This window comes from Seriola aureovittata, chromosome 18 (assembly GCF_021018895.1).
Source record: "Seriola aureovittata isolate HTS-2021-v1 ecotype China chromosome 18, ASM2101889v1, whole genome shotgun sequence".
Taxonomy (NCBI): domain Eukaryota; kingdom Metazoa; phylum Chordata; class Actinopteri; order Carangiformes; family Carangidae; genus Seriola; species Seriola aureovittata.
The window spans coordinates 615,013-630,354 of NC_079381.1; the positions used below are offsets into that span (position 1 = coordinate 615,013).

The 15,342-nt window shown below is 40.2% G+C and overlaps 1 protein-coding gene across 2 annotated transcripts in view; it reads right to left on the bottom strand.

The window, feature by feature from the left end:
* Window positions 1-15,342, bottom strand: part of dcc (DCC netrin 1 receptor) — a 287,897-nt gene that overhangs the window by 118,542 nt on the left and 154,013 nt on the right. For both annotated transcript variants that reach the window (XM_056403378.1, XM_056403377.1), the window contains exons 8-9: window positions 10,180-10,339; window positions 2,327-2,481 (exon numbers count right to left, since the gene is read on the bottom strand). In XM_056403378.1, coding sequence (XP_056259353.1) covers window positions 2,327-2,481; window positions 10,180-10,339 — 315 coding nt within the window. The remainder of the gene's footprint in view (window positions 1-2,326; window positions 2,482-10,179; window positions 10,340-15,342) is intronic.

The window sequence follows — 15,342 nt, forward strand, 5'->3', positions numbered from 1 at the left end:
GGAGCCGAACCACTTTGGTCCATTTTGTCGTAAATACAATACAGTGTCACGTGAAACAATGCCTGATGCAGTGGTCACCCCTATCCATGTCCCTGGTGGGCCGAATTAATTCAGCCAAAATGAATATTCTCCCTTAATTTTTTATATCTTTTTCAATCTAATCGTTAGCCCTAAGTCCTTCTTTGACTCCATAGATTCATCCATATCATCCTTCATATGGAAGGCCAAGCACTCTCGAGTTAATACATTTCGCCTTCAAAGATCTAAAAATGTTGGAGGCATGGTGCTGCCTAATTTTCGCTTTTATTACTGGGCAGCCAATATATGCTGCATTGCATTTTGGTCTCACGTTCATAGTTTTCATAGTTTTTCTGTGAAAAACCCTTCTATTCCAGCACTCCTGGGATCCTCACTCCCTCTCCCCCAAAATAAATCAGTTGATAATCCTGTGGTGTGGCATACAATGAGTGTGGGCCCAGTTCAGAAAACACTTTGGTCTATATGATTTCTCTCTTTCAAGTCCCATCGTATGCAATCATCTTTGCTCGATCCTGCGTTTCAAGAATGGCAAAATAAAGCAATCAAGTGTTTTATAGATCTTTTCATCAATAACAGTTTTGCAAGTTTAACAATTCTCCAAGAAGTTCAAGCTCCAAAACACCAATTTTTTCAGATATCTGCAGACCAGACACTTTCTCCACTCTCAGATACACATTTCTTAATTTACACCCTGTATGCAAACACTTAATATTTATCTATGAAAAGCTGGCTGGTGTAAGACACGCCCCTCTTGACAAAATTAAAAATGTTTGGGAGCAAGATTTAAATCTTCACTGTCAGACGATATATGCGATTCAATTTGCAAGCTTGTTAATTCAACATCCCTCTGTGCCCTACATTGTTTGTTACAAAAACAAAAGTGGTACATATATCCAAAGCCAGACTTTCTCGTATATATCTAGATGTGAATCCCTGTTGCGACAGATGTAAAAGAGGCGACGCCTCCCTTATTCAGTGTTCTAAGTTTGTTTTCCACACCCTATTGCTAGTTCTCAGTTTTGATTTAGAACCCAACCTCCTAGTTGTTGTTAGGAGTTATGGAAGAAAATGAAGCACGCCTGCCTCCAAACAAACGCTGCATGCTGTCTTTTGCCTCTGTTTTTGCCAGGTTTTCAGTATTACTTAGATGGAGAGATGCTGCCCCACCCACCCATGCTCATTGGCTGTAGGACAGTATGTCCTGTTTAAGTCTTGAAAAGATCCGCTACTCAGTCTTTAACTCTAACAAAAAGTTCCTAAAGATATGGGGACCTTTCCTAGAATACAAAAAATTAAGGATGGATTTCCCCTTTATTTTATATATTCATTTTCTGTCATTCAGTTGATTTTTGTCAGTAATACAAACTGTAGTTGTTTATCCATTTATAAATCCCCTATTGAGTTATTTCCTCTCGCTTTCTTTCCTAAATGTAAAACCCAACTTCCAGCTCCTCTTTGTAAAACTCCACAGGAGAAATATGTTTTCGTATGAGGAATTCTGGGCTGTTTAAGGGGCTTGGTCTGGCAAGGGTTGAAGGGGTTAAGGTTACATGTTCTGCTCCCATTAATATGTACATGTGATGTACAGTTGACATGTATACGTTACATTGTACAAATTGCACATTTTGGTAGTGTAATGCCACACTGATGCACCCATTGTATACTATACAAGTTTGCATTCTGTCCATTTGTTGAAAATCTGATAAAAAAAAAAAATCTTTGACAAAAAATAAATAAGTACAATACAGTGAACTGAATTAGTCTGAATATATTACAATATTTTTTTTATGGATGTTACATTTGAAAAAGTGGAGGTTGAACTTTTTCAAGGCCTAGACATTTTCATCCTCATAAGAGATGTTCTCTTTCGATGGAGTGTCTCCCTGCATTACAGACTGAGCCTGTCACATTAAAGGGGAACTCCAGTGATTTAGTGTTGGACTTCCAGAAAGTTCAGGGACACACAAGAGACACATAAAAAATGAATAGTTAAAAATGAGACTGAGATGCTGCTTTTGAGTCAAGCTCCACAGACCCTGGAAACCCAGAAGAAAAAAGCAATCTCCCTCCACAAAACTGAACTTTGTGTGTGAAGCTTGTGATGAGCTCCTTTTGCTTTCTTCATGTCTGTGTCTAGTGTCCATATGTTATTTTATATTCTGTCTGATGTGGTACACACTACATACCATATTGAGATATAGAAAGAAAAGTACACGACACACAAAACACAGTATGTATATATGAAAAACCATTACAGTGTGTGTGTGTGTGTGTGTGTGTGTCTCACGGTCAGGTTTGGTGGTGATCCTCAGGGGGGCGGAGCTCTCTCCGGGTCCCATGTCATTGTAGGCGATGACTCTGAAGCTGTAGCTCTCCTCTGGTTTCAGGTTGGAAACTGTCAGCTCCAAAGACTCAGGCTCTGACACGTTCACTGACCGCTCCCTGAAACATGTCACAGTTTTTCTATTCATTATTTATTGTCTACAACTAACACCATGTTCCTTTGTATATTTATTTGAATGCATTTTGGTTTATATTATCAAATTTGCATCATGCCTAACCCATTTAAACTGGGAGGTGATACTTTACAGAGAAGCTACTTTTATTTTGTACCAGAGATAATCAGAGCTGTAATCAGATGTTATCTGTGTAATCCCTCTGTGACCTTAGCTAATCCTCAGATTATAGCACCTCTGCCACTGTTCAGTCCTCCACTAATCACCAAATAACTCTCATGTCCGTCTGTTCAGTGCAGGTTACAGCGCTAACTATTTCAAACACTTGTGCCAGATACAGTCAGTAAGCATAGCTTTTGGCTTTGGTCTGGTACCAAACATGTCAACATCAGACACCTGGGAACGTTGTTACTTTGTAAGAGCTGGCTGAAGTTTGTTGTTTTAATGGATATTCTACACAGTTGAAAAAATAACACTGGTTTCTCAAAGCATTTACACATAACACAAAAAACAACAATTTTGCTCTAAACCCAGAGGCAGGTCTTTATGTATGTTTCACTGAAGACCCCTTAGAATGTGACAGTCCATAAATGTGTTGCCAGGTTTGAGCTCTTGTACAAAATCCAGTCAATTGCGAGTTTTAACTGAAAGTATACAGTACATTTCTCACTATTTGGTATATTTTTACACCATGCACAAATACATAAAAATACCTTAATAAATTGCAAGTGTAGTAATCCCAATCCAGATGAAAAACAATTGTTCAATAAACACAACACAACATGTATCTTATATGATATCAGACACTTAATCAGAATTATTAGGATTCGTTATCTGCAGACCACAAGTCTACAGTAAATTCCAGGTCCATGAGGGTGTTGAGTGTCTGTGTATAAGAGACAGACAGTGACATAGCAACAATGAAACAATATCAGCAGCAGCAGCAGCAGCAGCGAGACACAAAGGTTAAAGAAATATAATAAGAGGTGAGGGGACTTCTCAGGGTTTATGAATCTTTATTTTCCTCCAAGCTGCTGAGTAAAAGGCAGACAGGCAGAGCTGGATGTGAAGTTAACCAGCAGGTCTCTGTCTGTCACACAGTGTGAACTCTGGTGGCTCTTCAAAGGCCTGAGTCTGAGGTCAGTCTGCTGAAAAACAAGTGACCCACAGAGAGAGAGACACTTCTCTGTCTGCCTCTAATGTCACTCACTCCCGCTCATCTTTCTGCTGCTTCTACAGTCGTTCTCTTCTGTTTTGAAGTAGCGGCTCTTTCTCTTTTTATATCTATTTTATTACAGTTGTCAACTGTAGCATCAGCATGGTCATCTTCAATAGAGTGACAAAATCAACAAAAAATTATCCATGTACAACAAATGTGTTTTTCTCATTTATAAATTCTATGATTATGTTTTAAACTAATCATTGTAACTAAATAATACTCACAGTGTTGGATATGAAGTTTCCTTTTCTCTGTATATCTTGTTAGAAATCTTATGAAAGAACATCCTTCCTAACTTCAGATTTCTTTATAAATATCAAGTTTAGATGAGCGGCTCAGGGGGTGGAGAGGGTCGTCCACTAATTGCAACGTCGTGGTTCAATTACTAGCTCCTCCAGTCCGCATTTCGAGGGGTCCTTGGGCAAGATACTGAACTCCAAATTGTCTCTGATGTATGTATGTGTGTGGCTGTGTGTATATGGTATTAAAGCACTGTATGGATGTGTGTGTGAATGGGTGAATGTGGCTTTCATTGTAGAGTGCTTTGGACTGGAAAAGTTCTATATAAGTGCAGTCCATTTATATATTTCCTTCAGTATCAAAGGAATGGTGATTGTGTTCCATTTCCATGGTTGCAATGTGAGCAAGAACAGCTAATAAAGCGTGTATTTTTGTGGTGCAGACTCATGCTAATGTGTAGGCTACAGCTAACTTACCAACTCAATGACACTATGGAGCCAAAGATTATATTCACCAAAAATATAAAAACAAAAAAAACAATAGAGACAAAAATAATTTTTGGTTTCATACTAATAGAGCATCATGAAAATGTGAAATATTACATGAAATATGTGTAAATTGAATGTTTTCTGTCATTGACTGAATGACACATTACAACACTGAAGTCGCTTAGTCATTCACATGCTACACTGTTAATAACCACCTGTAGTAGACCCCCCCCCCCCCGTCCTGAAGTGGTGCTGGTGATCCAGTCTCCAGTGTGGCAGAGGACACGTTCGGCCATGAGACGTCCTCTGTCCGAGGCAAAGACACAAAACCTAGTGAGAAGCCAGTCCAAGTCCGTGCAGACCAGGAGGAAGGTCATAGTTCAGGCTGGACTACAGCAGGTGAATTTAGTTTCAATTCTATTTTTTGTTCATATTTTTATTGTACTAATCTAATTCTGTAAAACTGCATTATTCATATTTGTCTGTTTAGGCTCAATGTTGTATTTATGTGCCGCCTGCTGTCACTGTGTTTCACATGGTGATTGCACGCTCAGTGTGTCTGTTCTTTTGTCTCCATGTCCTTATAAATGCATAATCAATAAATTTGGTCTGTATATTAAAATATTGTGGTCAAGTTGTTGTTGTTGTTGTTGATTAAATGCTATTAAATAGAAAGTTTCTAATCATCATTAACAAATGAAAACGAAAATAACAGGTAACAATATATTATGACTTTTTCCATCCCTGTCTGGCAAGCTGACAGAGAAAGTCTGATGCAGCCTGTGTCGAGTGAATGTTTCTGGCCTGTGGGTCCGTCACTTCGCACTGTGATCTGTGCTGAGGTGAGAACGGACATTCAAGCTATGACTTTTCATTTGTTACATAACTACTTCAATATGTGAACAACTGAGTAAATGCCTTCCTGAGCCGACTGCGCCATTTAAAATGTTAATGCGTCCAACACGTTGGTTTATAGATAGATAGATAGATAGATATATTGATACTTTATTTATCCCCTAGGGGAAATTCATGTGTCCATTAGCTCATTGTTGATAATAATAATAATAATAATAACAGTTGATAATCAATAAACAATAATAATTAGATAAGTCCACTTCCTTTGGCTGAGGTGTTGTATAGCCTGTGGCAGTGGGAACAAAGGATCTCCTGAACTTCTCTGTTCTGCAGTGCAGTTAGATGAGACGTTTGCTGCACCTGTAGATGGCCAAGATGGCCTCCATCTTACATTGCATGCATCTCTCCACAACAGTCCTGAATGAGTCCAGACTCCTGCCAAGCACAGACTCAGCCTTTTTTACCAGCTTGTCCAGTCTCCTTGTGTTCATGTCGGACATGCTGCTGCCCCAGCAGACTGCAGCATAAAAGAGTAAGCTGGTCACCACTTTTACTGTCCAGGTGCACACCTAGGTATTAATAAGTATGCACCACCTCAATGTCCTTCCCTCGAATGTTGACTGGCTGACTTAATACCTGCAGAACTAAGGTCAGAAACACATTGGATGTGTGGTGTGTGCGTTGCAGCAGTAGAACGTCTTGGTTTTCATTTCAATGCACATGTTAACAGGTTAGAGTGACACACTGCCTGTGTCTCACACCTTGTGGCTGCACAAGTGCATTTAGGGCGTGTCCATGTCTTTTTTAACAATGTAAAAACAGTTGCTGCTCCAGGTATGTGGTTCAAAAGGGGTTGTACTTAGTCTCTTCATTATTCAGCCCAGTCCTGACCAGTGAGAACATTCCTGACACAGGTCCTAGCTCTGTGACTCTGAGGGACAAAGAGGGTCTGAGTGAATCAACACACTGCTCACAGCTGGCACAAGTCACGTTAGAAATACACTGTTGCCCATAAAGTTGGAATAATTTTGTTTTCAGACACAATCCTCTGTTTATTCCTATTTAAATGCATCAGTAATCACTTTTGACCAGGTGCAATGATTACATTATGTGTCCCAATTACCCAGGTGAAATGAAATGAATCACATTGTCGCAATCATTTCATGGAAAGAGGTAAAAAAAGAAAGCTTCTCTACAGAGCATCGTGCAAGAGACATCCATGACATAACAACGTTACACACAACACGCAACACGTCACAAAAGAGCTACAACCTTCCGAGGCTGTATTGTAATGTTCACCTGACTTATCCAACATCTAAGCTCATTTTCAGCTCACTCTGCTTGTGTGTAACAGGCAGAGAGAGAAGGTTGTGAACCTGCCGATGTAGGAGCATGTTACTCTCTTGACAATGCTCCTTAAAATAACAGTGAAATACTGCACCACTGACTTCAGACCAGGTTTTTGCTGGTCAATCACTTTCTGTTGCCTCTAGATAATAATGTGCCAACAAAGCTCCTGACCACACCTCATTTTAAGACCAACATACCCATAGGTGCACAGATGGGCGCAAGTGTATTTGCTATTTAAACAACATGGGAGCTAAATGGGAAAATGACAACTGTGTCAGTCTGAACCTAGTAAAGACACTTATGTTGCGCTTTGTTAATTGCAGGTCTGTCACCATTTGGACATGACTTGTGGGATATGGAATCATCCAATACAGACACAATTCCTGAGGATACTGGGCTGTGGATGGAGAAGACTTTGTAGTCTTGGGGATCTCACCTTTAGTCATTCTTGTTGTGACAGTTTGAGTCTGTTTCATCACAGGTGAAGTGAATAAAAGAGAGAAGGAGTCATCCTTGTAGGTGTTTGGTTCAGTTCAGTGGTCTTTTTATATAAAGACACTCAAAATTTCAAATTGCATGAAACTTTTTTCATACAAAACAGGCCTAGTATAGGTATACTATTACTGACTAGCAAAATAATGGCATTTGTGATTCCCATATTCTGAAAATAATAATATCTGGTAGCTGTGACATGTAGTGACTCTGTCAAAAGCCTTAAAGAGAGTGAAAACAGCTTTTTGTCCATCTAATTATTTTTGCTTTCCTTCTTTTCCCATTTTTCTGTCTTGATCTCTCTTCCACTTTCTCTATTTTACTGTGAATATATTTCCTGGAAGTCATTACAATTGACAAAAAAATTTTCATCCCCTCGCTCCTGTCGTGCCATCTTCCTTTCTCCTGTAATCTTTCATTGTTTTCTCTCTCAGTGTCTCTTCCTCTCCCTCCCTCCCTCCCCTCTCATTTTCTGCAAGTTATTAGTACTGACAAAACCCATTTCTGTATTTTTCTCTAAGTCATTAGAAGTGACAAAACCTCTGCCTCTGTTCCCTCTGTAAGCCATTGAGACTGACAGAATCTCTCTGTCATAGTGTTTCATGATGAAACCTCAGTGGCTCTCTTGTCCAGTGTACCGTTCAGAGTCCTAAAGCACTGCAGGCCAGTTTGTCCCTGAGGTACCAAAGCTTAAAAGCCTGGATGTGAAAGCCTTCAGCTGTAGCCCTGACTGTCAGAGGTTACCATTTAACATCAGCAGGGGACTCGCCAATATGTCACCCAGACATTTTCTACTAGACGTTCAGAGCTGCTGTGTGCAGCAGAGCTGTGAATACAGCAAAGCAGTGTTGTCTTTAGCATACTATATACAGCTCTACACCATCAGGCCTCTGTCCCTTTAAAAGTAACAACATGAAGCTTCCTTTCACACAGTATCACAGTCCTACAGCAGGTAGGTTCAGGTTCAGCTCCCTTTGTAGCTACACTAGCAGCACGGCTCTATGGATGTTCCCTTTCATAAATACACATGTGGACAGATGGCTGTTTCTGTTTTTTACCCACAGAACTCAAAACTGATCATGACTGGCGTAGCAGACATACGTGGCCGGGCATCAGTCACAAGCCCTTAAGGAAGTTCATTGTAAGGACATGCAGAATTACGGACCCACAATTGACACTTTGCGACTCTTTCCACCATCAAACTATCAGATCGATAGGAAACAGAGACAAAGGACCCCTCTTCCACAAACAGACCATGCTGTTAGCATGTCCGAACGACACAGAACCAGACCAAAGGTCAAAGGGTCAGCTCCAGAGCATTAACCAATGGACACCAGACAACTGGAGAATATAGGCAAAATCTCCAGTTTGTAACAATAAGACTTTGTCTATTGATATTTGATTGTTTCTTGTATAGGACAAGTAACAACAAATCGGACTGATTATCACTAAGGTGTGAATCCTGGCCTTTCTGTGCCATACATGAACACACACACACACACACACACACACACACACACCAACCTCCCTTCCTCTGTCCCTCTCTAGATAAGAGTCATGAACTACAACCCACATTCCAATCCTGGGTAGTGACCAGCAGAACTCTCTTCACAGACACAGATCTAAGGAAGAATGTAAAATTAAATATCTAACTGTTCTGTAACTCATGAGATGTTCCTGTTCAATAGTTTAATCCCAAACTTCTATCCCAGAATGTTTGAAATGTAACATGTAGATTTTAAGACAATGTCCTTCATGTGACCATACTGTCAGCATCCTTCACACAAGGTAACACAATACATGACCTCCAGAATGTCCATATTATTATTATTATTACAGTTGAAGAACTGCTGTGTAATCCACATTTATAAACTATTAGCTTTAGGAAATGTTTATATTGTTGTTTGATCAGTTAACCACTTGCATCATGATTAATTCCAAGTTTGAAGGATGTAATATGAAATCAACATTCCTATTACTCCTCTCTGCTATTATTAGTGCAAGTAGTTTTCGATGTTATTTCACTTAATGTTTTGTGGTCATGGTGGAAGAAGGATGTGCGAATTTATAAGTAAACTCTAGATTTAAATTATTCCAAAGTTCAGTGGAAAATTACTTTCTTCTCCAAGTGGAAACACAGGAGATTGGGGACGCCCCTGAAACATGCGCCAGCCCCCAGGGGATAAAACAGTCGTGATCAATTCACAAAGCCCGAAAAATCAGTTCAAAACAAGCCAGAAGAGCTCAGAAGAAGAAAATGAGAAACCCAGATGACAAGAAGATGCGAGAAGCGAGAAACGATGCAGAAACTAGAAGCTGAGATCTTTGCTCAAAGCTCAGAGTCCTGGCTCAAAGCTCGGCTCTGTAGCCATGGAAACTCTTAGCTCTAAGCTGCTCGCCACAAACTCATGGCTCTTAGTCATTTTTGCAGTTTTCGTGTCTTTTATTTTTCTTTGCCACAAGCTCCAAGTACCGTCATTTTTGTCTACATCCATGATCTTTTATTTTTATAAGCCAAGTCAAGACCAACTGAACCAAAGCAACAGAAGTGCCTCAGAGTCATTTTGTAACTTTTAATCATCATCAAGTTTTCATTTTTGAAGATTTTGACAACTTCAGAGTCATCTGGTCAACGCCAGTCTCCTCTAAAGTTATCCAACCAAAGTGAAGAGCATTAGAGTTTATTTCGCATCAACCCACAAGAGACACCAGCAGATAACATCTGCACGACCTCCTGCAAAGAACACATTGGCTTATGTGCTTTCAAAGGTCATTCAGAAGTCAGCAGCATGAGTCTCTGAACCAGTCTAGAAATTAAAACCATTTCTCATCTGTTCCTTTATGTGCATTTAAACATGGGCCGATGCATTTATAATCCAACTATCTGAAATCAGCATCATGGTTTTTATATAACTGCTGAAACAACAATAACTCTACTTTGTGACTCTCATCACCTATGTCCATGGGTACAGTGATCATCTACTAAAGAGTCAGAAACCACATCAGACCAAAGGGACAAAGAGGTAAAATCCTGTCTTACCTCTCGACTCCATCCTGGGAGTAATAAACGCCGTACGTCTGCACAACGCCTCCACTCTCCTCTGGGGGGTGCCAGCTGAGTCGGACAAATCGACTGGACACTAGGACAGGGACCAGGTCGCGGGGGGCAGAGGGGAGGACAACGCCTGGGCTTGGGGACACTGGTGGGGGATCAGAGGAGGAGGAGTAAGTCAAAGGGATGCCAGAAGGAGCAGGAGGAGCAGGAGGAGGGCGAGGAGGAGGAGGTGTGTGGGCAGGTCTATACTGAGTGGCTGTGGCCTCTGTTAACAGTTCATTCAGGGGAGAGGGAGGGAGGGAGGGAGGGAGGGAGGAGAAGGAAGGACGAGGACAAAGGACGACAGGGGGAATTGCGGGGGTGAGCAAAGGAGGTGGAGCAAAGAAAAAATGAAAGGAGCAAATGGCAAATGAGATGAGCAGATAAGGAACGAAAAGATGTGGAAAAGACAAGAAGGAAGAAAAGGAGGAAGAAGAGTGGTAAAGAAGATCACAGACAAGAAGAAAAAGCAGCAGAGCACCTGAAAAGTGTAATTATCAAGCAAGACACATTAATCATCTGAACGTAAAGAGAGCTGCCTGCTACAGCTCAGAATCCCATTAATGACTGACAGCTCAGCTGCAGCGCGTTCACATTTCAAACAGATGTTCGTCAATATTAGATGTCGTTCCTTTCAGGAGCTACATGGGGTTGTGGAATAACTAGCTTTACAGTTCTATAGACTCATATAATGCTTGGTCAGTTCTCCATCCTGAGGTAGAATGTGAGCAGTTCCTAGTAAAAAGACACTGAGAGACACATGAGCTTCAAATCCTCAATCTCTGAACCAATATTCACCAGAGATCTGTATCTGGATACTTATAGTGACATCTGATCATTAACCTTTCTATTTTCACCTTGTGTGAATAAATGTTCATTATTTTTAGTTAGCATTGTAATCACATATTAATATGGAAATGTTGTAGGTGGAGCGGCAACATGCAGCAGCATCGCTTCAAGAGACGTCTAAGGGACTGATGTAATGTGTGAGGCAAGGGTCACATGACAGAGACACAGGTGAAGTCTTCATAAAATATGTGGTTCTAGCAGCTTAGCTTAGCTTACTACTTGCACAGGTAGTTGTGTAAATTACAGTGGACTAATAACTGCTAAGAAACCAGGCATCTGGGAACACACTTGTGCTAATCAGTCCCAGTAAACCTCTGAGCTTCTTTATGTTCTCCCTGGCCACCCAGTCCGGCCCTCCACCCATTTTGTTCTTAAGTTACCAAGCCAGTTAGAAAGCCTGCTAACTGTCTGTTAGCATAACACATCCATGCTTAACAAGCAAGCTGAGAGTTAGCGATGTAGTGAGCCTGGTCCCTGATGGGAAAATAAGTTGATGCAGTTTTGTATGAAATACATTTTGTACAATCAACTGCTGTTTTATAACTGTATGTGCACCACTCCTGCTTCATGGGGAGCCAAGTTAAATAAAAGTTGATGGTATAACACAGCTAACAAGCTGTGTTATATCATCATCACTTCCAATCATTTTGGACTCTCATGTGCAGCATGGTGCAAAACAAATTTGCAAAACAGTGAGCTCCACTTTGCAGCGGCAGCTTAAGATAACAGGACCAGGTGGAATTATGTGACCTTTCAACTTGTTTTGATTTTCTTGTGTCCAAACTGTATGAATGTGTTTTTCCTGATACAGATGAGATATCCAGATACAGATCCATCTAGTACCAGCTCACTGTCCATCACTGGCACATTTTTAAACCATAATAATGAATCCTTTTGTGAATGTCTCAACTACACATGCAAACACTATAACAAATGTACACCATCACAGAATTGATGTGCAGTAAAAATGTTTTCCTGATATGCAGATTTTTTTCTGGTATTTAAAACATTGATGTATATAAAAGAATGAAAATGAAAATAAATTGAAAAAATGACAAGCCCTTTGTGTGCAAGTTGGGGACTAGTTCCATTTCTTTTGTGCTTACTCAGATAATTTCATAGTTCTGTTTTTAATCACTTTCTATGTTCAGGAACAGGAGAAAGATTTCAGTATCCATTTCCAGTTTTAATTTATTTCAGCAAGAATACACAATTTTAGAAACATTACAACAAAGACAATTTTGACGAAAAAAATCTTAACCACAAGCCAACTCCAGTGAGGTGGTATCACCACAAAATAGCTCCTGTTTCTACCAGTTTATTCTCCTGCCACTGAAGCTTTATGACTCCACTGAACTCCAGAGTTTCACATACAGGCAGGCAGAGCCCAATAACCCAGTAGTACAACCCAAATCATATCAAATGTGCAGAATAAAGGACAAATTTCTCAAAATCACTATTTTTAATCTTCAAAATAGTTACCATTAACTGATAATGACTCACTCCAGTGACGATGTAGAATCCTTCATTTACCTACCTGTTAATTTGCAGATGTTAATCATCTGGACTGTAGTTGAAGGACAGGGGAGAGGCGAGAACTTATGTCTTGAGGAGTCCGAGCATTTATTTACTGACAGACAGCCTGAAGTCCACATACATCCACTGCTACGTTCAAAGCTACACTGCTAACTAACTGCTAACTCTCTGCTCCAGTCACCAGCCTCTGTCTCTCTGTCCGTCCGTCTGCCGCCCACAACCTATGTACTGATCTATTCCTGAAAGGAGCTGCTCCACTCCTGTAACAACCTCACAAACACAAACAAGGTCTCACAGTGATGATAAACCAGTGTATTTTGCTTGTTAACTTGCTGCTGCTGCCTCTTAACGCCAAGGAAGAAATAAATACTGTGGAAATCATTTTTCTAGTACAACGCAAGTTTAGTTTCCAAACATCTGTGCATGTGTATAACACTGCAATATCAAGTGATCTCAAGACAGTTGAAGCTGAGTCAAGGACAGCTTGCCAAGTAAACTCTGGCTTATCGGTATCATTCTAGTTGATGTCTATTTCTAGCTTTAACTGGTCAAACAATGTCTGCCCTACTCAGCCGGATGTCTCACCAGCAAGTCCAAACTTGCAAGAACTAAAGGACGAAGTTTGTTAAGTTAATTATCTGACACGGGGACGACAGCCTTCTTCTTGTTTATGTGGTTATATCTCTCCATTATCTGCACTGTGATACAAGTTTTTAGTAAAGCAGAATTTAACCATACCCCACACTGCCTCACTGTTTCAATTATATTTACAAATGTTTTATTGAAGTGAGGTGAGATGTTTAGATTTAAGGACTGAAGCAGCACTATTGTACAATGGCACACATTATATATTTATGTATATATACATGTAATACACAAATTAAACTCAACTTCACCCTCAGCCAAACTCATATGGCAGCAACAAACTTTCAATTTCAATTCTAAGACCAAAATTTGAAACAACTTATCTAAATAAAATTGCATACATAAAATCATTCTCTAGTCTGAGGTGTCTTGCAGCAGCACCACACCTGTCTGTGCTTTCCAAAACAATTTCAAATCATAGTTGAAAAATAAATCTGTTTTAATTTAGTTAATGTTTGTCTATGTTGGGGCACAGACATGACTTTGTTAGGTTTAAAACTACTTTTTCATTCAGGTTTGAACACTGACTGTCAGTGGGGAGTAGGGAACTCCAGGGTTTTCCAGACTGGACCTCGACCTCCTCTCTAGGTGGACTATGAGGCTGTACAACATGCTGATCTCTTCCATCCTGACCTTTACTTCCATCATGATTAACTACTGATGCTGTTGCTCTTCTTGGGACAACTCTAAGGTTTTCACCTAAAGGAATTATAGGCTACCTGTGTTGCTACAGAGAAATCAGTGCCACTGATGTATATTACCAAAGGACTACTGAGCTTCTCACCCCATTGATATCCAGAGAGAGAGAATACTTTGACCATACACTCAAAATCCAAAGAAAGTTTTAATTATGAGTCTGGCTTATATACTTAAACACCTCTGCTGGTTGATGCATGTGAAATGCTAAAGGGTTCAATGTGGACTGACTGAAAACATTTCACAAGACGACAAGAGCCCGAGTGGACACAAGAAAGACCTGGAGTGTGTGATATGTGTGATCAGCTGTGTTACTGTAGCTGTTGCTTTTAAGTCGCCTTCAATCATGCTGATTCAGAGAACAATCCTCAAGGAAGAACACAGCGCAATAATCAATGCACCATGCACCATGCACACACAAACACACACACACACACACACACACACACACACACACACACACACACACACATCTGTGAGAGAGACAGACGAAGCTGAGAGAAATCTAATTTATCCCTCAGGTCAGAGGTGGTGACTGTCCACAGAGTCTTTAAATGTTTTTGTCTGTCAAGTCTCTAAAGCTTGACTGAACACCCACACACACATTTCACACACTCGATCACTATGATGTAATGGGGGAGTTTAAAAAGGGGAGAAAACATGAGGAGATGGAGGAAGTAAAAGAGCAGAAAGATGTGGAAACTGATGAGGAAAAACCAGAATGACAAGGATATGATGAAGAAAAAAGGGAGGAAGAAAGATGAAACAGAGGAGGAAAAGGTGAAGAAAATAAAGAGATGGAGAACCAGGAAGAAAAGATAGGGAACAGAAGGAGAATAGGGAAGAGAAAGAGAAGAAAGACAAAGAAAAGAATGAAGAACTACAATTATTGCCTCATGGATGTGTCCCTTCACCAACCAATGAAGTTACAGGAAACATGGTCACAGTCTCTCTTTCCTGAGTTACAGCATTGAATAATGCTCAGAAGTGTTTTGTCAGAACATTATGATGTCACAGGGAAGTTGACCTTTGACCTTTTGGATATAAAATGGCACCACATTCGAGTTAAATTGTGTCCTAATTAATGTATGAATTCTTGCCAAAAACGTGTTTTGTGAGGTCACAGTGACCTTGACCTTTGACCTTCTTCACCTCCGCAGCTGACGTAGCTGCTGGAGAGATGTTCAATGGGTACACAGTGCTTCCTTTTCCTGTGATGTGAAAATTTTGAGATCAATAATACTTCTCTGCTGGTTTCCTGACTCTCCTTAATCTATTCCATACTATTCTAAATCTCTCTGATTCTTCAATTGATTGGTTAATTGTCACTATCTTCTAACTTCAGTGGGTGTTAGATTCAGTCCATCTTAAACATGATTTTAA